This window comes from Lonchura striata, chromosome 20 (genome assembly GCF_050655825.1).
Source record: "Lonchura striata isolate lonStrDom1 chromosome 20, ASM5065582v1, whole genome shotgun sequence".
NCBI lineage: Eukaryota > Metazoa > Chordata > Aves > Passeriformes > Estrildidae > Lonchura > Lonchura striata.
The window spans coordinates 2,468,176-2,495,976 of record NC_140722.1 but is presented as its reverse complement, the minus strand read 5'-3'; the positions used below and the strand labels follow the sequence as shown (position 1 = coordinate 2,495,976).

General features: G+C 47.4%; 2 protein-coding genes and 1 long non-coding RNA gene across 4 annotated transcripts in view; 1 reads left to right on the top strand and 2 right to left on the bottom strand.

The window, feature by feature from the left end:
* Positions 1–2,502: 2,502 nt before the first annotated feature.
* On the bottom strand, positions 2,503–8,799 carry EIF6 (eukaryotic translation initiation factor 6). Of its 2 annotated transcripts, XM_021546292.4 has the most exons (7): positions 8,749–8,799; positions 8,404–8,718; positions 8,240–8,325; positions 7,342–7,517; positions 5,950–6,126; positions 4,904–5,085; positions 2,503–3,808 (listed from the first exon to the last, which is right to left on the bottom strand). In XM_021546292.4, the coding sequence occupies exons 2-7, from the start codon at positions 8,508–8,510 to the stop codon at positions 3,799–3,801; spliced, it is 738 nt and encodes a 245-aa protein (XP_021401967.1). In that variant the 5' UTR covers positions 8,511–8,718; positions 8,749–8,799; the 3' UTR covers positions 2,503–3,798. The 2 variants fall into 2 exon arrangements, with proteins under 2 accessions (XP_021401967.1, XP_085414050.1); XM_085557924.1 differs by lacking the exon at positions 5,950–6,126 and having other exon boundaries at positions 8,404–8,799.
* Positions 8,800–8,806: 7 nt separating this feature from the next.
* Positions 8,807–15,799, top strand: LOC116184355 (uncharacterized). Its single transcript, XR_014949618.1, has 4 exons — positions 8,807–8,884; positions 11,155–11,277; positions 13,355–13,701; positions 15,569–15,799. It is a non-coding gene; the product is annotated as an uncharacterized LOC116184355 (long non-coding RNA).
* Positions 9,553–27,801, bottom strand: part of SACK1C (scaffolding CK1 anchoring protein C) — a 29,702-nt gene continuing 11,453 nt past the window's right edge. The window contains exons 3-5 of the mRNA XM_085557919.1: positions 24,513–24,680; positions 20,229–20,353; positions 9,553–10,910 (exon numbers count right to left, since the gene is read on the bottom strand). Coding sequence (XP_085414045.1) covers positions 9,980–10,910; positions 20,229–20,353; positions 24,513–24,680 — 1,224 coding nt within the window. The 3' untranslated portion in view covers positions 9,553–9,979. The remainder of the gene's footprint in view (positions 10,911–20,228; positions 20,354–24,512; positions 24,681–27,801) is intronic.

The window sequence follows — 27,801 nt, the reverse complement described above, 5'->3', positions numbered from 1 at the left end:
GTATTTTCTCCCCCTTGCCCCAAAGTTAGGTTTTTGACCTGCCCAAGGAACGAGCAGTGCAGTGCCTGGGCAGGCAGGAGGATGAGCCCTGTGCCCATGGTGCCTGCAGCAAGGTGAGCTGCTGCCCTGGGCTGCCAAAACCCAGCCTCAGCTGCTGTTCCACAGAGCCACAGAAATACCCCAGGGCCTTTTTTGCGTGCCCCGTGCCTGGCTCCTGGAGCAGGTGTTACATATGGGAGTTCCCAGAGGGTGAGGTATTCCAGGTGTTCAGGGTGTGACAACAGCCCTCTGCAGCCACAGGGGGCTGCAGGAGTGGAAGAAGCTTTCCTCCAGCACAATCCCGTTCATTATCACCTCTGTTTTGCTATGATCATCCCATGGGCAGTCCTGGGGTAATTTCTTATGTAAGAGACAATTCCTACCCGTGAGCTCTTCGCTGGGATCCTGTGTTGTGCTACAGAAGCACTGGACTCACTGCCCATCAGCCTGGCCAAAGCTCTCTGTGGGCTGGGGCTGTGTTCCAGCTCCTGTCCAGAAATGCAGGACATATTGTTCCCACACGGGAGCAGGGATCAGCATTGCTAATTTAACTCTAACAAGCAAAAGGCTGTTGTGTGTTCCTGTGATCTTGCTCTGCAGCACGGGGATTTGGACAGCCCAGGGACCTTGGCACACTCTGGACGAGCTGCCAGCCACACCCACTATACTGCACTCAATATTCTATTTTTTTCCAGTTTTTGACTACTTTGAATAAGTTCATCACCATTCAGGATCATTGTTAAAGACATTTGCTGGGATACATGATCACTACATTCACAAAAGCTGGTCCTCCACTAAGATAGATAAATTATTGCTAACTTACAATGCGTCATTAAACCTCAAGATCTCCACTCATAATGTGAGGACTCGGACATTTAGAAACCTCTGTAAAAGATCCTGACAAGTTTTTGGCTATTAAAGCACACACAGCTACACACCCCAAGACCTTCCCACTGAACCCAGAGTTATGAGGTTTCCATTTCTCCCTCCTGTCACATTCACCCCAGGGCTAAATTCCAGCCCTTCTCATAGTATCACGTATTTGTCCAGCACTCCTAAAGTTTCTCTGATCGTTCCTGCAACCCTTCCCAGCACCCAAAGTAACACGTTGTCTTTGACTGCCTGATGGCAAAGGTGCCAGGTGGCTTTACTCATGTTACATAACCCACACCTTTGTAGCTCAGCAATTTAAGAATCCCAAGAACCTGTGGGAACCCAGCCCTGGGAACGTACAATTTGATTTTATTGACTATTCCTTAACACCTCATGGCATCAGCATCACACATGCTGTGCTGCCTTGAAGATGAAAGCACATGGAAAAGGGGCAGTCAGGGGCTGCACTGTGCTTGTGTCCCAGGCTGTCATGCCAAGGGCCTGTCACCTGGAATCCTGCCTTTCTGGAACCCATCACCTGGGCTCTCATTTCACCCTTGCTGTGACACAGTGCTGCACTCAGCCTCCTCCTCAGCATCCTGCTCCTGCCAGCTCTGGCACTGCAGGGCAGATTTCAGGGCAAGCAATAGGCAGCAGCATGAGAATATCACCTCTCCCTTCCCCAACCTCTTTTGGACTTTGAGACCCAAAATTTAATGGAGATGAGCATTACCCCAAATCTATTTGCAGAAACACTTGGCAACCACTGTGCAAAACTTGCATCTCATCTATATATAGAGTTCAGGATAAAGATGCATCATGGATTTCCAGCTAATGCTACTTTGGGCTGTTTGGGCTTTGCTTTCCTAATTAGCTCCAGACATTGGTTGCTTTCTGGACCATTACTGAAGCCAGAGCACACCTGTTCCAAGATGGACCTTCAGGCAGGAATGTGCTCTTGCACTGATCAGAGTTCACCACTACTGGGTGAAATTTGGATTCTTAACCACAATGTGCTTCACTTCACACTCAGCTGCACTGAGTTTCCCCTTCTATCCAGTCCTCATCCTCACTAGTCAGTCAGTATGGCAGAAATTCCCTGCCCCAATCCATGGACTTTCCTAAACCAAACAAGAGTGCTTTCCTCATTCCATGGAATCACTCCTCCAGGGTCCCCAAATGCCTTTGAGCAACTTCCAACAGATTTTCTGGGCACAAAATCCTGCTAAATGCCTTTTGAAAATACAACAGTACAAGAGACCTTCTCCCTATCCCTGTGGACTCTAAATTTAAAGAGCTGCACAGATCTTCTGCCACTTAACTTGCTATTTAACACGTTTATCCTCTCTCATGATACATGTTTCTAAATTCATCTTTATTATAGTTTGTTTTCCTTGTACACAGGTCCATCTCACTAGCTCAGGACACCCACAGACCCACATTTAAAACAGGTATCACATTTGTTCCACCCAAGAGCTAAGCCCTGTGAGGTAGCCAAGGGGAAGCAGCTTCTCACTCTAAATACTGAGAGAGGCTGAGAGAAGACCTGGAGCCAAGACAGGTGGTGCATATTAAAGGTTTGATATCTGATCACAGACAATCATGGCAATCTTTATTTTGAAGGAGTAACCTTTTATCAGCCAAATCTTACAAAGCCTTCCCTGAACATGCAGACAGTAAAACAAAAATGGAAATTTACTCAATTTTCTACAAAGCTCAAAGCACCTGGGCTGAAAAGAGTTCTGCCCATACAGCCCACAGGTCATCATTCCCCAAGAGAACTCAGCTGAGAGCAAAGGCAACTGTGTGGAGACAAGCAAGAGCTTCCTCTTACCCTCAGGATGGGAAATGCAGGCACTTCTATGCCTTCAGTACATCCTTAATGGGCAAGCAGGAAAGCAACTGAAATGAGATATCACTGAGCAACAGCTGTGTAGAAAGAAATTACAATCTTCTGCCTGAAAGTAGCACCTACAGCTGCTTTCATCTGGCACAGACAGAGCTCTTCATGAGGAAGCTCCCAAATCTGTAGCTTTTGACTGACTGCTTAAAACCGTGCTATTTAACCTTTGTCTCCAAGGTAACTCCAGATAAGGTGGTCCAAATCTATTGGGATTTGCTGATTTCTAAGAGCTTCCCATTGTAGGAGGTGAACACCTGCAGGACAAATTAAGCCAACTGGCAAGTGTGCCTTTTGAGCCCTCTCCTGCAGGTGCCTCAGAAGCAGCACAGGTGACACCAGGTCAAACATTGGTCCAAGGACTCCCACATTGTTACTGTTAAAAGTCCTTGGATTGACACTCCAGTTTTCATCCAAGCTAATCACTTCAGAATCACCATCCCATGGGAACAGCTGCAAGTCAGGGCAAAAGAGCAGGTGATGATTTTTGAATTTTGTGGCAAGTAAACTACTGTATTTTTGGTGCTGGAGATACAAAGGGGTCTTACATGTACCTAGAGCAGAAACACCACTCAAGCAGGAGTGTGGAAAGAGGGCAGCACATGTAATGCCAAAACAAACTGCTGTGCAGCACACACTGGTGCAAGACTTAAGGCAAAATAATCTCTAGTGATCAACACCCAAGAGCCACAAGAGTAAATAGTGTGGGGGAATTTGAGAGACTCAGTTGGCATCACAAAACCAGAAAGCAGAGCTGAAGAACTGAGAAACAGGATAGAGAGCATTCCTTATTTGTATCTTATGCATGTTATTTGTCAGTTTTTGTGGTAACAGTTTACAAAAGATGACAAAAATTTAGTTTTGTAGCCTCTCCTTTGGGCCAGGCCTGTAGAAACATCATCAGAAGGTCTGGATGTCTGTGATCCAAAGTGCAGCTCAACACTTCACTCCTTAGGAGCTTTCTGGGAAGTAGGAACCAACACTGCTCATGTCAGGCTAAAAGACAAAACAGAAAGAAGGTTTAGTTATGTCAGAATGCAGAAGGCATTTCAAAATACCAGTTTCAGTCAGCTCTCACTTTCCCACTACAAAGGCGCAGAAGAAATTTCCCTTCCTAGGAAAGGACTTATGAACAGCCAGCCACAGGATCAAACCTCTCAGGCTGGCAAAGGCAAAATGCACATTCAGCCTGGCCCAGGTAATGGTCTACAGCTCAGAGCAGGTTTAATTACAGGTCTGATATGTTCAGAGACATCAAGACTTTGTACCCAAACTGTAACAGAGCAAAGAATAATTTAAAGTGCTTTCCACTGAAGGAACTCCTTATGACATAAACAATTCCCTGATTGTGGCTGAGAACTCAGCAATCAAGTTACAATGCTCAGGAAGTTCAGGAACGCACTTTCAACACCACATCAGTTGTGCTCAGGATTGTAACTCAAGGCCCAAAATCAGTTCCCACACGACATTCATCTATGTTTATGCCTAAATGTAAAAACTTTTGCTTATGAAAAACATTTACACACATTAATGAATGGGGAAGGTCCCATATCATTATCACTCCAGATAGAAAACAACACCTGCCTCACATTAAAAAGTAACTTGAACAAAGCCTTTAACAAAAAGGCTTAAAAAAAATTCAAATTAGCAGTTTTAAATGTAAGAGGTTTATGGCAGCAGCACCTGACAAGTTCCACAGTCTTTTTGGCTCCAGAAATGGTTATAGCAAGCATTTGAAATAACAGTTGAATAACTACAGTGATCTAAAGCCAAGATGACAAAGTCACTGCTATTTTAACTTCTCAAACAAGATTTGTTTTTAAAAAAACCATTCATGCTATAGCTGAGCACTGAACAGTTAGGAAAGATCTGACACTGAAATCTGAGGCAGATGTTAGTTCTCACAAAAAGGACTCTCACTACAACAGAATATTCCATAACCCAATGAGTAACTACTGCCAATAACCAACAAAAGGGGAGAAGTGAAAAAATTATAATTAAAGCAGATAGATAACTGTGAAACCAGCTGCTTTTATAATAAAATCTTGCCTGTTCTGACCACGATTCTGCCCAGAGGTGGATCCTCCCTACCTGTCAATCAGGGAATCCCTCATGTTGGTGGCAATGGTGCTTGGCTGAGCCTCGTTGAGCCTGAAGATGCTCTCGATGACAGAGAGCTCGGTGCTGGTGGTGTCCAGCCCGCAGAAGGCGCACCAGTCGTTGACCACCATCCCCGCTGCGATCACCTCGCTGCCGCGGTTCACCGTCCCCGCCTGCCGGACACAGCGGCCGTGAGCAGGAGCTGGCACAGCTCCCCACACTGCCCTGGCACAGCTCCCCACGCTGCCCTGGCACAGCTCCCCACGCTGCCCTGGCACAGCTCCCCACACTGCCCTGGCACAGCTCCCCAGGCACAGCTCCCCACACTGCCCTGGCACAGCTCCCCACGCTGCCCTGGCACAGCTCCCCACACTGCCCTGGCACAGCTCCCCAGGCACAGCTCCCCACATTGCCCTGGCACAGCTCCCCACACTGCCCTGGCACAGCTCCCCACACTGCCCTGGCACAGCTCCCCACGCTGCCCCGGCACAGCTCCCCAGGCACAGCTCCCCACACTGCCCTGGCACAGCTCCCCACACTGCCCTGGCACAGCTCCCCACGCTGCTGAAGAGAGTAACTCTGCCACCAGCAAAGTTCTGAAGGTGTCAGATAAAATGATTAATGAACAGCCTTTACTCTCTGCTGAGAAACTGGTGTGGCATTCAGTGACAGAGAATCCGATGAGCAGGAAGAATAACAGCATTCACACATCCAGCTGAGCAGGCACAGGAATTTCTTACTTCATCTTTTTAAACACCGGCTTCAGCCAAACTACAAACAGCCTCACATTCTGTATCTGAACAATGTGCATAATCCCAGCAGAGCAATATTTAAGAAGGCAAGTAAAACCACTGAGCAGCTTATCCAGACTCAGAAAAGACAGGAAACTGTCTGGAAGACTTGGTTCAAGTCTTCTCCTTATCTCCCATTCAAAATCACTTCACAGAAAAACAGTATCTGGGAACCCCTGAGTTGGAAAAACACTGCCCCTGAGTTGGGAGGGAATGGGAGGAGCAAACACTCCACAAATGCCTTACCACAAGTGGGACCTGCAGCAAAGAAGACAGCTCATCCTGGTCATCGATTGAAGTTTTGGGGTGCACAATTCCTCCTTGGTTACTAAAAACACAGTAACTTCCAACCAGCACCTGGTCTGCTACTGTTTGTCTGAACACCTCCACTTTCAGCACATCTGCCAGGATCTCTTCTGTCTCCTGCAAATTGAAGAAGGATAAAGCCTTCACCCAAACAGTACTGTGGAGTAGGAAGTCAAGCTATTCCTGCACACAGCCCTCTGCTGGGAGCCTCCCATGCTGCACAGCCCATTGCAACCTAGCCACGCTAACACACACAGCCAAGCTCCACATCCATGTTCCCAACTTCCTGTGTCACTATAAACACAACCTCATGCCTCTGCTGAGAAATGCCCAAATCCCTCCTCTCTGTTGGCAGTACATTGCTTGTATCAATTCTCAGGAGTCCTCTTCGCTCACAAACCACTGGGACAAAATGGTCTTATGCTCCTCATAACTCTAACAACCTCCTTCCTTCTCCAGATTTCACTGTGAATTATTTCCATTTCTCTCTCTCTGGCCATCTTCCTTTACTTTTTACACTTTTTAAAAACATATAGTGCAAAGCCTTCTCCCATTCCCTTATTTTTCCCTTTGCACTCCTGCCACCAAGTCTCATTCCTTTATCACCTTTAGCACAAACTGGAAGCAAACACTGTCAGGGCCTGCAGCCACACAACACATCTCTCTCAATGGTGTTAAGGTACCTGTTCTCAGATATAAAATAGGAGTGATGTTGTCTCCTTTGCCCTTATTTTAAACTCTCATACAAGAACCCTCTTTTTTTCTTTCAGGCCCCTGTAATGATGCACATCCATGGTCTCTTTCAGCTATAACATGCTCTGGCTCACTCAGATGTAGCTTGTAACTCCTCCTGTGGCCCTCACTGCACTCCTCCTTACGCTATTTATTACACCCCTGCACACTCTAATTCACCCAATTTTATGCACCCAAAGCAAACTGCACCCAATGATCACTGATTCACAGAATACTTTGGGTTGGAGGGACCTTAAAACTCCTCTCATTCCATCCCCTGCCACAGGCAAGGACACCTTCCACCAGACCAGGTTGCTCCAAGCCCTCTCCAACTTGGCCTTGGACACTTCCAGAGATGGGGCTTGGAGCTTTTCTAGGCAACCTGTACCAGGGCCTCACCACCCTGTCAGAGAAGAGTTTCTTTCCAATATCCCATCTAGCCCTGCCCTCTGTCAGTGCCCCCTTGTCCTGTCCCACGTTACACAGGACCCCCCCCAACTCCTTCCCTTCTCCAAAGCACATTCACCACCGCTGCAGCCTCAGCCTGGGCAGCGTTTCCCAGCCCCACTCTGCATGTGAAAGCATCCTGGAGCCCTGTACCCTGTCCAGATCCGGGTGGACCAGAGCCACGTAGTCATTGCAGGTGGTGACGTTGCCCAGGGCCGACAGCCGCTCCTCCACGCGCTGGATGCGCACAGAATCCGGGAGGCTGTTGCGGATGTGCTGCAGCTCTTGGTCTGTCGTGCTGCTCGGGACCAGCAGCCCGTGTCTGTTCCCTAAAATGACAAAAGGAAATAGAACAGAATGAAAATCATGTCTCCACAGGGTGTGTTAGCACTTCCCTGCTGTTCACACATGGCTTGAGCTGCTCTTGCTCTGTGCATTTCTTCCAAGCCCAGAATTTTGCCCAGGAGATGTAAAAATAACCAGCACCTCAGAAAAAGATGGGCACTATCAGTATGCCCTCAGTATGGGCACTATCTTTACTCCCTTCTCTCTTCCAACAGGACTAAAGGAGGCTCGAGGCTCTCAGTGGGATTCTTAACAAGGAACTCTCTGTGCAGATGCCATCTGCCCTACAAAAGGCCCAGTGCTACTGTTGTGTGACTGTGGCAGCAGAAACAAATAAGCAAGAAGCTGGTCTGACCTAAGGTGTCTCACCAGGAAGAGACACGTGAAAGGCTTTTCCCTGACTTTCCCATTCGGCAGTGCCTCCCCCTCCCTGGGCACCGAGGAGCAGCCGAGCTTCCCTGGCCCCAAGAGCCGACACTCCCGCACCCCGGCTCCTGGGCGAGTCTCTGTTTCCCTACGTCCTTCACAGCATCAGCCAGGTTGGAAAAGGCCTTTGAGGTCATCCTTCCTCCTCCTCACACACTCGAGGCATTAAACCAACCCTGGAGCGCCAGGGGCGCTGCCCCACGGGCTCCCCGGCCCCACTCAGCCCCGACCCAGCCGCGACCTTTCCCCGTTCCCCCGAGGCTCCCTCCGGCTCACGTACCCACACACATCCTGCCGATGATGCGGCAGCCGGCGATGGAGGCGTGAACCACCGGGATGGTCCCGAAGAGCTCCCCCTCGAACACGCTGCAAGGAGAAAGCGCCGCGTCAGGGCCCCGCGGGGCCGCGGGCCGGGCCGGGCCGGGCCGGGCGGGCCCCGCTCACCTGTAAAAGTTCTCGGAGCCGCCGATGGCCACGAGGCAATAGGCGTTGGTGAGCTTGGCGAAACAGCCCAGCTCGTTGTTGTTCTCGAAGCTGGCGCGGACCGCCATGGCAGGAACGGGAATGCGAGCGGGACCGGGAATGGGAAAGGGGCTGGAAACGGCAACGGGAATGGAGCCGGGAACGGGACTAAGAAGGGGGCCGGGACGGGAACGGAACGGAGCTGCGTCCGGGAAAGAAGCTGGAATGGGACCAAGATTGGGCTGAGAACGGGAACTGGGCGGGGTCGGGGTCGGGGCCGGGAAAGAGCTGAAGCGGAAGCGGAAGCGGGAGCGGGAGCGGGAACGGGAACGGGAACGGGAACGGGCCGCAGCAGCTCCGAACGCCTCCCCCGGAACCACGAGGCGGCGCAACTTCCGCTTCCGGCGGGGCAGAGCGGCACCGGCCGCCCTCGTTGGACACAGCGGCGCCTAGCGGCCGGGAGGTGAGAGCGCCCCGGCCCGGGCCGAGCGAGCGGGACCGGCCCCGGCCCGGCCGAGCGAGCGGGACCGGCCGCGGCGGCAGCGCCGCCCCAGGCACCGCTCGCCAGCCCGGGCCCTGTGGGACACAGCTCGTCCCCGTGTGCCCGGATCCCACCCGCGGCTGGGCCGGCCCGGGTGTCCCCACAGCCCGGAGAGGCCGCCGCGGGCCCAGGTGCGGCATCGCTGTCCTTGTCCCTGGTGTCCATCCCTGTCTCTGTCCCGGTGCCAGTGTGCTGTCCCTGGCCACTGTGGGCCCCCCCATTTGTGTACAGCCCCAGCCCATGTCCTGGTGCTCCCCAGGTGCTGTCCCTGTCCCAAAAAGAGCCATGCCTGGACACCCCTGCCTGCTCCGTCGCGGTGTAGGACAGCGGACATGTCAGGTGGCAGGCCGCCCACAACCCAGCTGCTCCCGTATAGAGGTCACCTGTGTCAGCTGCCACCAGTGTTCAGGTGTGCCCCGGAGCAGCCCCCATCCGTGTGCTGACACCCACCGATGTGACAATGTCAGCTGTCCGCAGATGCCAAACGTGTGCCCAGACATGTCCCTGTCCCCTCCTGGCCTGGCATGGCTCAGCACGGCGGGGTGCTGGCCACACTCAGTGCTCACCCCCTCCACCAGGACCCAACACAGTTTTTTCCAGCAGAACAACTCCTTTATTTTTCACACCCCCCTGCCTTTGCCCATTTCATTTGCACCATATGGCTGCAGGGAGAGGAATTGCTCAGCATGGAGAGAACCAGGGCTCACCCTGAAGACCTTAGTGGCCATATTCCAGGTGTAGCAATGGCTTTGCTGTAAGTTTAAGGGGAAATGGTTCTTTCCCAAATGTGCAAAAGGAATGTGGATGATATTTATGTGCTTTTCTCCCTCCTGCCACAATCATGTATTTGAAAATTTGAGCTGCAGTTGCTAATCTCATCTGAATCAGTCATGTACATAGATTAGACACCTTTTAACGGGAACAAGACTAATGTTTTGATTCCAAGCCCCAAGCATGATGATTGGCAGGGAAAACAACCCCTGAAAAATCAGAGCAGAGGCCAGCTTGAGGCCCAGGTCAGAGTTCGAACCGACTGTGTATATGTTTGGATTTCAATTTGTTGTACTTGGTGATCAGGTCCAGCTTGCTGTGCCCCAGAGTCATTCTCTTCTCCGCCCCGTACGCACTGTTCTTTTCCAGCAGCACATCCTCTGGGAACTTGTCATAGCAAGGCACTACAGACTTTTTATCCCGTTTGAGGTGATTGTATGGGGAGAAAAGGTCAAAATGGCCATGTTCAGGGCTTTGTCTCTTTTCCACCCCATAAAACACATTCTCATTTTCAGCTGGCAGCACCCCAGAAGTGGCCACAGGAGCTCTCTGCTTCAAGCTGGACCCATTGCTACTGGTGCCCTCTGACAGGGACTGCAGCAGCTGCCCCACTCTCGGCGGGGAGCAGTGGCTGCTGTTGGCCTTAGTGTCCCCCTGGTTACCAGGTTTATTGGAGGAAGTCTCCAGGTGCAGGAATGTCCTTGCTGTTATGAGGTTTGATTTGGGATTCAAGGCTGGGGTGGGTTTATTTGGAGGACTGTTCGCTGAGTCTGGTGGTTCTTCTTGCTGTTTAGGGCAAGTGGGCTTCAGGAATGTGTCCTCCTTCTCCTTCTTATTGCCAGAATCAGAGCTGGAATCTTGCTTTTCCTGGTGTGCACTGCAGCTGGAGTTTTTCATGAAGGGAGACACTTTTATGCTCCTGATGCTCGCATTGGAAAGGCTGCTGGAGGGGCTCAGGGTCTCAGTATCATTCCCCTGAGTGGGTTTTAGAAGACAGTTGTCAACTTTTGAGGTATTCCAGGAAGAGAGACATGTCCTGGGATCTGGCACACAGAAGCTGGTCACTGCTCTGGACTCTGCGTACAAGTACCGGAATTCCTTCTCAAACTCTGCAACAATTTGCCCGCGGAAGTGGGTCACCAGGCCAGTGTGGACTTGGCTGCAAAGCCAGGTGAAACTACAGGAAAAGAAACAAAACACATGTTAACTTCAGTTCACAGAGTGCCAAAATGCCTAGCATGGATTTTCACATTCCAGTGATGGAGTGCTACCCTATTTGTGTTGTTACAACTTTCTCTAAGTAGGCAGGTGGGAGATTGCTCATGGAGATGAAAGTGCTCATCAATAAGTACGAAAGAACAACCCTAAAGTGATTGTTTGATTTCTGCTCGGGGTCCCCTGCTCTTCTCTCACTTTGGCAGGAGCTGTGTTCTCATGTCCTGACATCCGTGATGGGCTTGTTGGAGCTGCTTGGGCAGGCAGGAAATAAGGAACTGCCTTGAAGAGTGGAGGTGTCCAGAATCCACAGGAATACCTCAGGACAGGTAGGCTGGTGATGTTTGCTATTGGTATTGCTGTGGGATTCCCAAATTCAATAGAAGCTGATTCTTGGCTCAACAAGTCCAGTCCCTGCCCTCACAGTTAAGTGTTTTTGGGATCTTTTCTGGGAGCTCGTCATATTCTACCTTAAAACCAAACTGGTTTTGCCTTAGCTGGGGAAGAACTTCCATTAATAGCAACTCTGCAAATTTTCCTTATGTGTTTAACCCTACCTCTTGTTTGTGCCTAAACTGTAACCTAATTAGCTCTTCCCCAGTATAGCTACAGATTGTAACCATATTCTCCTAATCTTCCTTTTCCTGATTAAGCAGGGAAGTTCCTCTTCAGAGTGGGATCCCCAGGCTCCTGGTTATCCCAGTCATCAGCTGATTTTGTATTCTTACTGTAGTCAGACCAGATCAGCGCACTAAATGTGTCAAATAAACCAGAATTTTCAAAGGTGGCAGTACCAGCTGAGAGCTGTGTTTGCTGCTAAAGCAAGACGCTGATTCTGAAGAGCAGGGTAAAATGACAGGAGCTCCAGGAGAGCAATTGTCATGGAAGATTACATTCTCAAATAAATGTCATTTCAGGACAAGATACTGGCACTGTGTTTTGGGACCTCATCAATGTTTAGCTCACAAGAAAGCTATTTGGGAATTTCTATAGGAAACCCACCTCCTGACCAGTCTCTGAGCACTCTGCAATTGTTTTAAGTCAGACTGATGTTTGGTATGTTTACACTCAGCAATCACACCACAAACAGAAACATAATATGGAAAAAATACTCTGCTGCTTCATATCATACCAGATAAATTAAATAAGAATGCAGAAGTAGTAAAAAACCAAAAATATCTTTGTGGGTGGCATGAAGAGTAATCAGAAATACCATGCTGGAGGCTCAAAGCAAATGCATCCCTTCACAGAGATATTAGGGTGAAAAAGCCAAAGCAGAAACTACCTGGGATGGGTAAATGACAGAGAAGAAGCTCCAAAGCCCAGAGAGACCATCTTTGAAAAAGGTTGGGTCATACAAAAGGGGAAAGAAGAAATATGCAGCTCTTTTTGAGGCACATGGCCCATGTGCAACAGGAGCATTCAGATAATTCCTCTGCATCCCTTTATTGTACAGGAGTTTGGGCTGCCCTGAGCCCTCTTTACACAGAATACAAGGGAGAATCAGTCTTCTGTAGAGGTCTCTGTAGATGAGATTAGGAAACATCAACAGAGCAAATATCAGTGACTGGGCAGGAGCAGGGATCATCAACATAAGAGCATCCAGGGAATGCCAGGATTAAATAGCTTAGATCCTTACCAGGATGTGCTGTCTCCCACTTGAAAGGGCTCTGGCTATCAGGAGAGCGGCAGGATGCTAATGTGATATAATGTTTTTAATGTTCTAGACAATTAAGTCTCACAAATTAGGTAGACATAAGTTGTGTATATACACAAATTAGTAGAGACTCTTCTAAAGAATACAATTAATGTCCATATAGGAAATAGGAGATAATAGGAAAGGCAGCTTTGGCAAAGGAATGTTATCTCTCAAAAAGCCCTGAGAGTTCTTTGAAGAAATCCAGTAGTCCAGACAGGGGAGATTTCATGGTTCGACATTGTCAAAGGCATCTGTCCCAGGGCACTTCCTGGCTCCACTGATGCCTCTTGCCCCAGTTTGGGCATTCCTTTGTCCCAGTTTCCCATGCTGATCCAATGGGGTCCTGCTCACTCTGGGTCGTGACAAGACCTGGAAGGAATCATCCAAATCCCCTTGCCACAGCACAGGTTTCCAGGATAGGACAATGTGGTCTTGCCAGCCATGGCTATTGCCATCGCTACAAACTGATAAAGATCTTTTCTTCCCTGACTGGCATAGCCAGGGAATGATTTCTGGTATAAAAATGAGGCACTGGATGAAGTTCACAGGTTAAAAATCTAATACAGACAGGAAGAGGTACTGCCTTGCACAACACAACACCCACGTGGGCTTTGGGTCTCCTCCTGCTGCAGGCCACCCTGGATGCTAAAAGATCATAAGAGCTTCTGAGAGCGGTAGGGCTTTCCTGACATTATTTTTCCCTATAGCAAACTGCTGCCCACAGCCGTTCTAGTCCCCCCTGGGTCACGAAGGAGTCTGGGAGAGGATGGCTGTAGGACAGGATCCCGTCCCTGCCCTGCTTTCACTCTCCGGGAGTGCAGCTCAGCCCTTGGCCGGGAGATGGAGGTGCAGCATCAGCTCCGGGCGGCGGGGGACAGCGCCCGGTCCTCGCAGCGCCCCTGCCCTGGGGCTCCGCCGGGAAGAGCACCTGCGGTGTTCCACAAATCTCCGTCTCAGCAGCATTTTCGACACCCGGATTAGTTCCCTGCGTGCCCCTGTACAGCTCTGCTTTGGGGTCACGGTGGCCTTTGCCTTTCCTCAGCTGTTTGAAAAGGTGACTCCGCATCTCCACATTCAGCCTCCCTGCTTCAGCTCTTTCCAACACACGAGATACCAATCTGCAGCAAAAGATTTTTTTTTCTTCTTTCAACAGTTTCTCAAACTTATTTTTATTGCTCTTCTGTCACTTGGGCTGTCACAAAGCCATTCTTTTCTTTCCATATGTCAACACAAACTTCTTTGTTTTCTTTTTGCTCATGTACCACATAACACTCATTACTAGACCTTTCATTTCAAGTGACATTTTCTTTGATAAGGTAACAACAACCTGCCTTTATTGCAGCAAGCTCTTTTAGCTTGCACCCAACACACCTGAAATAATTTCCATTCCTTTATTTTCATCTTCGTTTTGATCAAAACCAGTGTAATGTACTCAACTAATTGGGCACCCATGTCTGTTATCTCTTATTTCTTATTCATCCTTCCAGCAGCAGACCTTGTCTCTTTCTCCTGGATTCACTTTTTATTTACACACCCGAGGACTTGCTCCTCCCTGCTTCAGTGTGCCCAGCCAGGCTGTACATCACTCATCTGGCAATGTCACTGCATTGCTGCATGTGTCACTGGGGTTCCCTTGCTGATGCACTGTGCTTCCCACTCCTTACACACTCCCTTCCTGCTTCATTAGAATTTCTTTCCTGAGGTGAGTCCTCATCCAGCTAGATCTAAAAATCCCTCTTCAAAGCTCATTCCTCTTGCTTGGACCATGGATACCTGTGAGTATAAGCACCTTTCTTTGAAAGAAATTCCAGACTTCCTGGAACTCCTTTAGCTTCAAACCCATGTAACTTTATCTGTCCATTGCCAAACACTTCTGTACTTCAGTTGTATTTCTCCTGAAGCCATGTGTGGAAGCTTTTGTACTCTTGTAAACTTTCACCTCTCATTTTTGAGTTTCATCTGCTGTGTCAGATTCAACCCCAGATCTTGAGTTTCTCCCTATAGCAAACACTGGGCTCCTTCCTCTCTGTGCCCATGGCAGGACACACAACGATACCGTGACCATCTGTCATTTTCAGCAGAAAAATTTAATCTCCTCTAAGGCAACTCAAACAGCCACATGACTCCCTTTCAGGCTGACAATACCAGCTCTTTTCTCTGGTTCTAGTCTATATTTCCTGTTCAAGATCCTGTTTAGCTCTAGCTCCTATTGGCCCTTGGGTTCTTCTCACGTGCTGAAACAGTAAATATCTTAAGTGCTCAAATAAACACCCTACCAGAATAAACCTAAATAGCTATATATTTAATTACATTTAAGATTTTAGATTATTGCTTTGCCTAGATACCTTAATCTATTTTTTTGTCCTTCATTTAGAAAAAATATAGTGTTAAGCATTTAATCAGTATACACATAAGAGTTCAAGGGTCTAACCTAATTTGCCTACATTTGTTTAAGATAAGTGCTGTGAGCTTGGCTTCCATATTTAGAAAATGCTGCAAAAATGTGCTTGATGTGTACCAATTGGCAGCATTATTTAATTTATGCTCATATATTTATCAGAACAAATTAAAGAATCATAGAATTACAGAACATCCTGAGCTAGAATGGACCCACTGGGATCATGCAATCCAGCCCCATCCCTGCACAGACCCCCCAACAGCCCCACCTGGGCACCCCTGGCAGCGCTGTCCCAACGCTCCTGGAGCTCTGGCAGGTTTGGGGATGTGCCCATCCCCTGGGGAGCCTGGGCAGTGCCAGCACCTCTGGGGAAGAGCCTTGCCCTGATCTCCAGCCTGACCTGCCCTGGCACAGCTCCATGTGGTTCTTGTATGAATGAATAAAACCTGGGAGAGCAGAGGGACAGTTATGCTATTTCTGCATATTTGGATCCTTTTCTTCATTGCTCATCTCCTCATTGCAGAGCTGCCAGGCTGGAGTAACCCAATGGATAGCAGGGTGCCGTGGATTGCTGCAGACCAAGGCTGGGATGTGTAGAAGATCACACAGTTAGGGATCACCCACTTCACTTTAAAAACAAATGCAAGAAAACTGTATTCTGGTAAAAGGACAGGATAGAAATCAGTGACACTTGGGTAAGGAATTAGAATCATTGGAGAACATCTGAACAAATAAAGCTGTGTTTGGAAAAGTGCATGGTGTCTGTACTGAGAACTTTCTGACCAGTGCTGATGGTAAATAGGCCACATTGAGGGGGTGCTACGAAACTAAGAAGGCGGAAAGTAGAGGGATAAATGGAGATCCTGCCAGGTTGAATGGGGGCCACAATGAGGAGAGTTGCCAAAATTGCATTTTAGACACTATAAATGACCACTTTTTCGAAAAACTAACCAGAAAGGTAACAAAAGGAGAAATAACACTACCAGTTCATAGAGTTTCTTTGGAAAGGCCACTCAGCAAAAAATAACCATGACCTAGCCATATCAAATATTCTTTCAGGACCAAAATAATCCACAACAGTAATGCTTAACTTCAAAGAGAAAGTGAGGAATGCTATTAAAAAGAAATTTAAAAGAGCAATCAAATAGGTTAAATGCTTGAGGCGGCAAGAAGATTGTTTAAAGATGCTATGTTAGAGTCTCAGAGAAAATGTACCTATCAAAGACATTTTAAATAATCAGAAAATCTCACCATAGTTAAAAACAGGTACATTAAATGAAAATATTAAAGCAAAAAGCCTTCATAAACTGGAAGTCAGCGATTTTCAAATTATAAACCAGGGAATAACCTATCATTTAATATTGAACATAGTAGCAGAGGAATGAAAAGTTTTAAATCTGAACCTTTTAAAGAGCTCCTGGAAAACTACAACCCAGCCACTCCTATTTCCATACTGAACAGACTGGTAGAAGCAAATAGAGAGTAAAATTATTAGATGCATAAATAACCATAATTATAATGCTGAAGACTCAGCATGTTTTTATGGAAGGAAACCATACCTCAAAAGCCTCTTGTAGATCTTTGAGGGAGGCAGCACGCACACAGATGTGCTTGATGTATCAAACTTGAACTTTCAAAGAGATTTTGACATGGTCATTCAGCAAAGACAATTTTTGTTGTTAGAAAAATTAAGCAATCATGGAGTACGTACAAAGGTAGGTCTTCCCAACAAGTAGCAGTTGATTAAAGATACAAATGCTAGCAGTGGGTTTCATTTACCCACCAGAAACCCACAAGACTTGTGCTGGGATCCATGCTGTTCATCATGTTGAGGAAAGTATTAAAAAACTGTAGAAACTGTCCATGCCAGACCTCATGACAATATTATTGTGGATCAAAAGAAAACTGGATAAACAGAAGCTGCAAGAGGATCCTATGGTAAGGGGTGGAATTGTTACAAAATGATTGACAATTAAATGTCAATAAATTCCAACTCTGGATACAAGAAATTACTGAAAAGCCAAGGATACTTCACCTGGAGAAGAGATGGTTCACATGAGGGATTATAATGGAGAAGGACAAAATCATGGATGCAGTCAAGAAAGTAAATGGGAAACAGTGATTTCCTGTGCCCAGGTTGTGGGAATTTGGGGACATTAAATATAATTATCTGGCAGTATATCTACTGTAAACACCACAGACCACTTCTTCACACAAAACATAAACTGCATAACCCATTGCCAGAGGGTATCATGGAGGCCAGGCATGGTGGGAAAGAGTGTCCCATAGCAAACCGAACATAGAGAAGCACATACAACATAAAACCCCAGAGTTCTGAAACCTCTGATCCTTGCATACAGCATTGCTGAAGTGCAAAGCCTGCTGCTGGGTAAGAACACTTTTACCCTTGTCCCTGTATCATCCTGAGACACCCCTGGTTCCACCCTGGATCTTTGTTTTACTCAGTAAAGCCATTTTCTCATCCTTTGCATCTGGTTTTCCATCTGCAGGGATGGTAATCTGAATATCTCCTATACAGGTTGCACTACACCAGAAGCAGATATCCTGATTTTCTGCTGTGAGAGTGTTTCTGACAAGTGAACAAATTCCTCAAGAAGAGACCGTTTCTGTTAGTCCAGAACATCCTGTGCTTACTGGCACAGCACAGAATCAGATGTAAGACTCTATTCAACTGAAATCCTATCTTCCAGAATTCCAGCAGTTTCAGCTCTGCAGAGATTGTAGAAAGGGACCACATGACAGCCCCCAGTCCCTGACCTTAACAGCACAGGGACGAACTGACCCAGAGAGCTGCACCTGCATTTTAAGCAATACCTTGTCTCTGGGCCACAGGGAGATCAGATGTTCCTCCAGCTGTGCAGTTCAATCCAGCTGACACATGCTCAGATTTAGTCATCCAAAAATGAGTGATCCTGATGAGTTATGTAATGCCTGCCCCTGCAGCCAACGGAGATGGATAGAGGGATTTAAAAGACAAGTATATGTGACATGGGCTACTTGTGGGCTCAGCAGTGCTGAGGGAACAGCTGGACTCAAGGCTCTTAAAGGGCTTTCCCACCTAACCCATTCTATGATTCTAGCATCCTGTGTTTCCACACAGTGATTCACTCAATTTTTGTAAAATGTCTTAGTATGGTAAAAATGCCACCAGATACTGCTCTCCATGTTGTTTAGATATTTGACACAAGCAGTTTCAACCATGTACTCCCATTTTTCATTCATTTTGCCAGAGTTTGATGAGGTGAGACCTCCACTCTTGGGAGATGATGAAGTCAAGACCAGAGCAGAAGGTGCAGCTTGAAGTTACAGTGCTGATGAGGACACTGGTAGCCTCAGGGTCCAGGGTGTGCTCACAGAGAGATGGAAACTGAGAGAAAGGGAGAGGGAGAGCAATGTTCAAGGAGATCTGGTGGAAGGAGAATAAAAGTATTTCTCCCAAATTTGCCCTAAACCAGGACACCAGGACAACAAATTCACAGAGCAGGCTGTCCTGATGAGCTGCACTGTTTGTGAAGGATAATATAATGTTCAACAGTGTGAAAATACTGTGGGAAGGATCTGCACGTAGAAAACTAAATAGAGTCTAGTAATAAAAATACAGGACAAGAACAGTAGTCCTGACCCTCTGATCAGAACTGTGTGGAACAATGTTAACTGAGATCACAGGGGCTGCAAAATTAGGATGGGCAGCAACAGGGGGAGATTTCATCCATTGGTACACATACAGGTTAATGCTTCACTGGGATGAACCATGGAGAAAAACTTTTTGGAAGCAATAAATGATTACATGCCAGAATTAACTAGTCTAAATTGTTTGACCCACAAGAAAAGATGTGATTCAGGATGTGGTCTGGAATGGGGCATAAGACTTGCTTCCAGAGGCAGAAGTGGAAGAACCTGTTTGTAAGAATGATCACAACACAATTTTAACTCTTTAGTGGACAGCAAACTAAATAAATGCAGCATGTCAAGGCTCAGTTTCAAGAAAGGTAACTATGTAAAAATGCAGCAATTGGTCAAAAAGAGTTGAAAGGGAACAGACCAAAAATCCCCAGGATGACTGGGTGTAGGTTGTTCACAAATGCTGAACTGGCAGTCAAGGAATCAGTGGGCTCATTTGAGGCCTGGGTGTCAAAAGGGCAATGGCAAAGCCATAGCTGAGAACCTCAGTGGACTTCCTACATCCATCACGGTGCTGGTGACACTGAGATGTGCTTCACTCCTCTGTATCAGCACCACCAGAGGTTTCCCATATGATCCCACCTTACAGAGAGGGCTCTGAACACAGGCTTGAGGCCAACACACTCCTGGAGCTGCCCTCTACCCTGGGGTATGCAGAGCTTGCTGTGAAGAACAAGCTTCCTGCTAGCATGGAGAAGCACATACTCTTGGAAAAGGACAACAGGGCAAAGCCAAACCCAGCTCACCAACCCGCTGGAGTTTGGTGAGGGAACCACTTAGCACATGGATGCCCTCAGGCATGGACAGGGTGCAGTGAAATTCCCCACTTTGCAGGTGATCCTCAGGTCCTTCAGGTGGATGGATACTTCACTGAAGGTGAGCATATCCAGAAGAATCTCACTGAGCAAGTGGACAAATATGTGGCAGATGAACTTCAGTAAAGGAAAATGTTGTGTATCCATAGGGGGAAATCATCTGTATGATGCTGAACCTGGAACCGCTCAGGAAGTTGTCTGACATCATCAGCTCAGAGTGCCATGGCAACTAAAACATGCAGTGAGTATTTATCCCCACCAGCAAGGGCCACAATCACAAACCAGAGTCTGGGCATCTTTTACCCCTCTTGAACACCTCAGTGAAGTGTATCAGGGGGGCCACATGCAGTTCTTGTCTCTGCACCTCAAGAAGGAGGCAGTGAGGTCACAGAGGGTGCAGAAAAACAGAATGAAAAAGGCTGAGGGATGCAGCAGCCACTGTATGAGGAGAGACTTCTGAAAAGTTTGAGCTCTTCAGGTAAGAAAAGGGCAGGGAGGGTGGATAAGATGGAGGCTTGGAAAACTGTGAAAGCACTGACTGAAGTGAATGCTAGGTAGCTGTTGAACCAGCATGCAGCACCAGGAGTTACATTATTCAGTATTTTGGTAAGAAATATTTCCTCAGTGTCACCAGTCTCTGCCACAGTAGTTTCTGTATTTTCTTACCTGTATGTACCAGCAAGGACTTGGTCACAATCAACCAGGACAAACTTCTCCAGAACCTGGCCTGCAAATTTCTTGCCTGCTTTGCTGTAGTACGTGTCTCCACTCAGGCATCTTATGCGCATGTTCTGAAACCAAAGCAGGGAGAGTTGGTAAGGGGTCATGTACTGAACTGAACTGAGATGTTCCCTTGTGCACCACTGCTGGACTCCCTCAAGCTCATGCTCTGCACTGAGAGGTAGAACTCAGCAAGGCATTAAGTATTTCTTGGTTCCTACATACAAATATTTTGTCACGCTGCCTGCTTCTACAGGATAAAAACCAGCAAAAATTAACAAGTTGCACTTGAATGCAAATTCTAGTTTGAAAAATAACTTTGAAGAATCCTATGAGCCTATGGATCATTTCTGATGTATGTAAAACTATCCAATTTCTTCCAGATTATTAATGATATTCAATATCATTAATATTACAATATTAATGATATCCAACTAGCTGATGGCTCTGCATTAAGTAAATTTTGATGCATAACAACTAGCTAGATACTAATCAATAGAGTGTGCTGCTCTGATTTTATACAATTACAGGCTTAAAATTAAAACATCACCCAATGAAAAAAGACTTAGAGAGAGAAATATCTACATTTTAAGAAATTCCTTTTATCAATACATTTTAAAATTATATCAATATGTTCAGCTGCTATACTCAATTGAAGCAGACCTGATGATCCACTGCAAATACTTCTCTGATACAACATTGACTTGTAAAACCAACTGCCCAGAATAAACTGGGGAATATGGCTCTTGGTATCCATTGGGAGCCTCTTTCATAATGCAAGGCATTTGCCTGTAATAAAAGTTATTTGCCCCTCAGGTGAGGAAGGCAGAAGAGCAGAACAGTCACTGGAAACTGTTACTGACCTGCTCTGTGTGACAGAGTGCCAAACAAAACACCTGGCATGTAAATAAACATCCCTAAGGCTACACCTCCTCGGGACTGCCAGGTCATCCCTTCCTGCCCTCCAGGCCAGCTCCCCTGGTACCTGTCGCACCCGTGGTACAGCAGGAGCTGTCACCACCTGAGCTTGACCTGGCAGACCCCTCTGTCGGCGGCTCATTCCTGCCGAGCATCAGCCCAGCCACGGACAAAGCCCAGCAGCAGCCGGCTCGGCGTCGGGCCCACTTGCTCCTGGCAGAGCTGGGTGCTCAGGGAATGCGGCGCTGCCCCTGTGCCGCTCCGCAGACTCCGGCCAGGCACAGGCAAGGGACAAGCGCCAGCAGCGGGGTTCGCCTGCCGGCGCTGCCCGCGGGACGCGCTCCCGCGCCCCTCCAGCCCCCGGCGCTGGCCCTGCAGCCCCGCGCCCCCTTCGCCTTCCTCCCACGGGCTCGGGGCAGACCCCCGCGGGGTGAGCAGCGAGGCAGGGACCCTCTGCTGTCAGTGCCCGCGGGAGCAGCTGAGCATCCCTGCGGGAGCAGCGCCGGCTGGGAGCGCTCGGGTCTCACGCTGCAGGGAGGGTCTCCCAGCCCACCCAGGAGCACCACCACCCTCCAGGGCTGCACAGCAGCAGCAGCAAATCTGCTCCTGGCCAGAGCCCATCCAGGCTCTCTCTTGCATTGGCAATGGCAGCTGGGGACAGCAGGGAGAGGCAATCATTTATGATGCTGCCCCTAATATTGCTGCGGACCCTGTTTTCTGCTCCAGGGATTTTCCTGAGCTTCTTGTGGCTTGTCTCAGTGGGAAGCCTACCATGATCTCTTCTCCAAGTGCTGGTCTCTTGAGTTCATGGAAACCTCTAGCTAGTACAGAGCTGAAGCATCAGAATTTTGACAGTGTGGCTTTCACTTGTTGGCTTTTCATGTCCCAGAACATATCCTCATCTGCCACGTATGAGAAGAGAGAAACCTTTTCCCCATAATGACAGTTGTGCATTGGAACAATTTAGCCAGAGAGACTGTGTGGTCTCCTCACTTGGAGATCTGCCAGATGAGACCAGGTAAAGTGACCTAACAGTGGACACTGTTTTGAGTGGGAGGCTGGGTTTGATGACATCCTAAGGTCTCTGCCAACTTGCATTAAACTCTGATCCTCTGAAATGACACAAGTTGCTGATTCAGACCAAGATAACACTGGATACTTGGTGAGGTCTTCACCTTATCCTGTGGCCAGTCAACACAGGGATTTTTTCTTCCACTGGTGAAGTTTTAGTAATACTGGTTTTCACTGGGAGGGGCTTCCTCCTCCCAAACCTCCTTCCTGGAGAAAATAAAACAACTTCAGGTAAATTCCATAAATTTGTCACCACTCCATTTATCCTTTCCAAGGCTGGGTGAGCTTCTGACATCTGGTTCATTATCATCTTTTTCCTCTTGTCAATCCAGACCCTGAGAAATCCCAACCAGATGAGAATCCTGTAGTCTTGCAGTAAAGACACCCTGGTACTACTCTTGCTCCATCCAAACGTAGCTCCAGGTTCAGCAGACAGATGTTTGAAAACTCCAAGTTAAGGCTTCTGTTCTCTCTATTGCCAGTGATCCACACAGGATTTTCTGATGCTCAGCACTGGAATTTGCCACCAGCAGACTCACATGTTGTTTTCAGAACATGCTGGAGGAGCAATTACCCCAAATTCCCCATTCAAGCCCAAATTGTCACCAATTATTCAAAATGGAGATTTACTGCCACATCCTGTCACAACTTGGAGGCAGGAATAAAATATGTACCCTCATTCCACTGAGATGTGTATTCAGCCTGCAGGTAATGGACTGCACAGGTGCATCAGTGTAAGAGACACTTCAGATGGAGAGCTGCTAGTGAGTCATGGAATGGGGAGGCAAGTGTTAATTACCCACTCAAGCACACGACATGACATCAGGCATAACAAAGAGACATAGACATCTCCACAGATATAAACTCATTCTAATTTTAATTTTAAAAATGGCCACCTCTTGGACAAGAAGCAATAAAATATATTTTGGAGAGATAGAAATCATCTGAATGCACCAGGTCACTTCAGTGTGGAAGCTATTTATGGAAGCAAACCTGCTCCAGCACGGAGTAGTTTTCCAAGAGCTGCCATCTCAAGAGTCAGGATGAAATCAGTCTGGCTTGTAAGAAGCAAGACAGGACAGAGCTTCTCCAGCACAGTGGAAGAATCACAGAATCATTTAGGTTGGAAATACATTCAAGGTCATCAAGCCCAACCTTTTCAACTGGACCAGAGGACTGAGTGCTTCTCTAAAGAGGCATCTGTAAATTAACCCTTCTGTAGACAGGTTAAAAATTACGGGAAATTAAGACATCTGATTATTTTTACATTGTCCCTTTTGAGCTACCTGTAAAATTTCCAAGTGCTCACCACAAAAATGAATGGAAAACCCATGAAACTGGTGGCTGGAGTGAAGGAGTCAGTGCTCCAGGGAATCCTACTCACCTAGGGAAGAAGCACAGCCAGCACTGCTGGCCTTACAGGAATAACAAATGACAACAAAAAAACCAACCTCCATTGATAGGTGAAAATGGGGATCAGCAGGATACTGGGGTGCATCTCTGAATCTGCAAGTTCCCAAGAGAGCTTATGACACTATCACATTAATTTTTACTGTATATCTGCTCTGGGCACCACATGCTGAGTGATGTGCACCCACTGAGCAGGAATTGGGTTTTTCGTAAATCCAAATCATGGACCCACGACTGAATTGCAAAACCTAAAAGCAGATCTTAACATGAGATTTTTAACCTGTGGGTTCAGCAGAAGGAAGTGATGGGGTTTGCAGCAGGACATCTGAGGGGACTCACTTCTTCCCTTGCTCTCCCAGCTTATGCCCTGTAGCAGCTCTGGGCAGAATTTAAATCACTGAGCTCAGGGATCTGAACTAGGAGCAATTTAAGTCTTGCAATTCTATGTCCTAGAGCAGGAATTGTGTTCCTTCCCTTGCAATGTTCAGATGAGGTTCACATGAACTAAATTTCCAGGCCTCCCTCCTCATCAGCACAGCAAAATGTTCAGCAATTCACTGCATCCCATTGGCTCCCTGCATGGAAAACTGAAATGAGGAGCACAAAACACCAATACATGGGACTAGGAGGGTCCTGCATGCCTTCCTCTGTGCTTCCAGACAGATCTCAGTTTCCTAGAGCAAACAGCACTGGTTTTTTAGCCTGGGACAGGGAGAGAAGGGATAGATTCTGGGGAGAAGGGATGAGTCCTAGGGACCAGAACACAGGGTATATTGTTTTTATCAATTCCAAGACCTGTTTATCATATCCAGTGTGTGACTGAAAACTTACTGGGAAGCTGTCTTGAGTAAGAGCCATTTTATTGCACATTTCCACAAAATGCTTCAAGTACTCTTCATCCAGGATCAGGTAAACGGGGATGTGCCGTCTGCTTGAGGCCTCCAGCAGGTCACACAGGATTTCCATGTCTGTAAACAGATCCATCACAATTGCTATCACCTGGCCAGGAGAACAGAGGTGTGTGGGGGGGAAAGAAACACAAGAGAATGTTGAAATCTCATGCCCAAGTGAACTCTGCTTTAAATTATGTGCATTAAACTATTCAAACCTCCTGAGTTACTGAGACCCCGTGGCCACCTGAATGGATACGATTCTGGACTTTTGTATTTAACAGCCCTTACCCCCCTGTGGCAGCTAAAATCAAATTTTTTTAAGTTTGAAGGCAATCCCCACCTGGGTACCCCCTGTCTCATCTGCTACTTGCAGAAAGGAGTAGCTGAAAGGGTAACACATGCACAAACTCTGAATTTCAGTGGTGCAACAAGTATGTGTTACCTTAAGAAAATATGCCAAGAATAAAGCATATAAACAAGAGACTGAGACTGAGCAAAATCATTGTTCAATCAGCAAGATTGACTCTACATGACTGGCAGATTAATATGAAAAAGTACAAATTTTTTTCAGGATGGACACACTGGGGAGAGAGAAGGTATTATGATAAATTGCAATCCTTGTTTCAAGATTAGATCCTAGTGAAGATTAGATCCTATTCATAGTGAATAAGGTAACTGGTGCTTGTGAGTTGGGTGTATAACCCTCATTTGTGTTTCTGCACCTGCCAGAGAATGCCCAAATAAAGATGACTCAAAATCCACTAAATTTGAGTGAACCTCCAATAGCCTAGACAAAATCAGAGAATAATGTGTGTGGAAAGGATCCCTTCCCTTTCCCTGCTGGCAGAACTCCTGCTCATGCAGCCAGGGATGAAAGTGATGGGTATGAAACCCAACAAGAGGAAGAAGGAATAACGCTAAGATTATTAAAAAATAAACATATATGTATCTCAATAAAGATAAGGTCTTCAAGGAAGGGGTTTTAAATAGAAAAAGAATTTAAAAGAGAAATGCCAGTTCTTCAAAGAATGAGATTGAAAAAAAAACATGGCAAGCCATTGCACTGGAGATGGAGTGGGAGGCAGCAGAATGTCATGGCTACATGAATTCTCCAAAAACTGGAATGAAAATACAGAAAACAGAAGGTAAGTCATGACAAGCAGCTACTACAAGTGAGTTGCCCCAGGACCAGACAATTCAAATGACCTGCAACAAGAACAATGCATCAAGGGAAATCAGCCATAAACAGATTCAGATGGGATTGGAGACCCTTTTGCTCTGGTCCTCACGGAATGAAGTTGCCAGCAGACAGCACTGAGGGAGCCGTTATTTGGATGAGGAAGTGACTGTTGGGATCATCTGTTGGCTGTCACTGTCAGGGTCAGGGGAACACCTTGGAGAAGGAAGGAACAGACAGGAGAGCACTTGCTGAGCGGAATAATTTGTCACTGCACCTGAGGGTGCAGAGCACTTCATGATTGGGAACACACCACAGGATGGAAAAGGGTAGGGGACGATTTACCATCAGCCAAACTTCTTTTCAAAAGCTGAAAAAAAAAATAGTGCAACTACTGCCCAAGTACTTTAGTCCCAGACTTTACCATATCATAGTGAACAAGGTAACTGGTGCTTGTGAGTTGTGTGTATAACCCTGATTTGTGTTTCTGCACCTGCCAGAGAATGCCCAAATAAAGATGACTCAAAACCCACTAAACTGAGTGAAGCTCCAATAGCCTACTCTGCTTCTCAGTGTTCATGCCCTGCACCACACCTGACACAGAAAACACAGTCAAGTCCTGCTGCCATCATGGCCCCCACGAGGAGGGAGCCTGTGTTCCAACACCTTGGCTGCCTGTGTTATGTGCATGGCCACAAATGCAACTCTCCATAGCCCAAATCACCCGGTGGATCTCACCCCTGCAGGCTGAGCCTTCCTCTGCCACTGCTGCTCACCTGCTCCTCTTCAAACCAAGAGTTAAATGCAGAGGACGGCTGTGAGGTCAGCTTTTATATTGTGCAGTGATTCAAGCTTTAAATAGGAACAAGGGAAATTGCAATCATGGCATGGGGCTGGTCGGGAGTCGCTTCAGAAAAGAGGAGAGGAGCTCCAAGTTTAAGTGTCCTTGGATTTGTGCTCCAGACTGCCACACTGACCCAGATTGCTCACTGCCCGTAGCTCCTCTGCTCTGTTTTCATTAAAAAATTGCCTCTTTCCAGGCTTGCACTCATGGCCTCAGAGCAGGCATGGGCAGCACAGGGCCCCTGACCTTCCCCATGCTCACCAGCTCTGTCTTCTGCTTGGGGAGCTGGCTGTGCTCCGCCTGTACAGGCCAGGGAGAGACCCTTGCACAGAGCCACAGTGGAGAGGACAACAACGCCAGAAGGCTGATTTCTGCTCCCTTGGGGATTGAGCCCTTTTGCAGACGGACAGGATATTGTGGGCTCTGTTTTGTCCCAAAAACCCATCTCTGTGATGATGCACAACATACTGTCATTGGTCCTCAGCATCTTGCAGGAGGCCCCAGGCCCAGCTCACCACAGCAGGGTTTGGGGAAGAATCTTCCCAGAGGATGGCGTGATCCCAGACATCTATGTGGGACACAAGGCAGCTGTCAAGAGCTAAAAATCATTCCTGCCATCCAGGCCAAAACCACATCTCCATCCTCTCACCCTGGCCCCAAGAGATAGAGGCTCTAGAACCTGACTCCAAAGGGCACCTTTTCTGTAGCCCTTGCCAGAACTGTCTTCCCAGAAACCTTAGAAGGGTTTGGCAAACTTCTCCCCTCTTGAAATATGCCTGTCTCTCGTGGAGAGCAGAGTCAGCCCTGGAGGAGCTCTGCAAGTACTGAGAAGCATCTTCAACTTCCCAGATTAATGTTACTGCTATCAGCACAAGGTACCACTGAGACCCACAGTATAAAAGGACTTCGCCACATCTCTTCACACTGTCCTCCAGGCAAAGGCCAACTGCAATTTAGCCAAATTCTTTGATGGGTCACACATCCTCTGATGATGAAGCACCATGAAGAAACGATGGCCCAGACCTTGTGTAAAGCCTCCAGCAGGTCCCTCTCAGTCAACTTCGCCTCATGATATTCAAGCTCATCTCAAGCTTAGGTTTGAGGCAGGTATGTCCTGGGGAAGTCTGTCTGCTTGGAAAGCTAGTGTGATGGAGTCAAGGAAGACAGAAGCTCCTTGTCCCCAGATCCCACATGTTGAGGGGCAAG

Bases quoted from the DNA above. Each gene is read 5' to 3' on its own strand.
- EIF6 (XM_021546292.4), bottom strand. From the start codon at position 8,510: ATGGCGGTCCGCGCCAGCTTCGAGAACAACAACGAGCTGGGCTGTTTC. The intron at 6,127-7,341 runs GTACAGGGCTCC...TTCAATTTGCAG, and splicing joins TCCACCCGGATCTGGACAGG to GAGACAGAAGAGATCCTGGC. The intron at 5,086-5,949 runs GTAAGGCATTTG...TGTGTCCGGCAG, and splicing joins TGCTGCAGGTCCCACTTGTG to GCGGGGACGGTGAACCGCGG.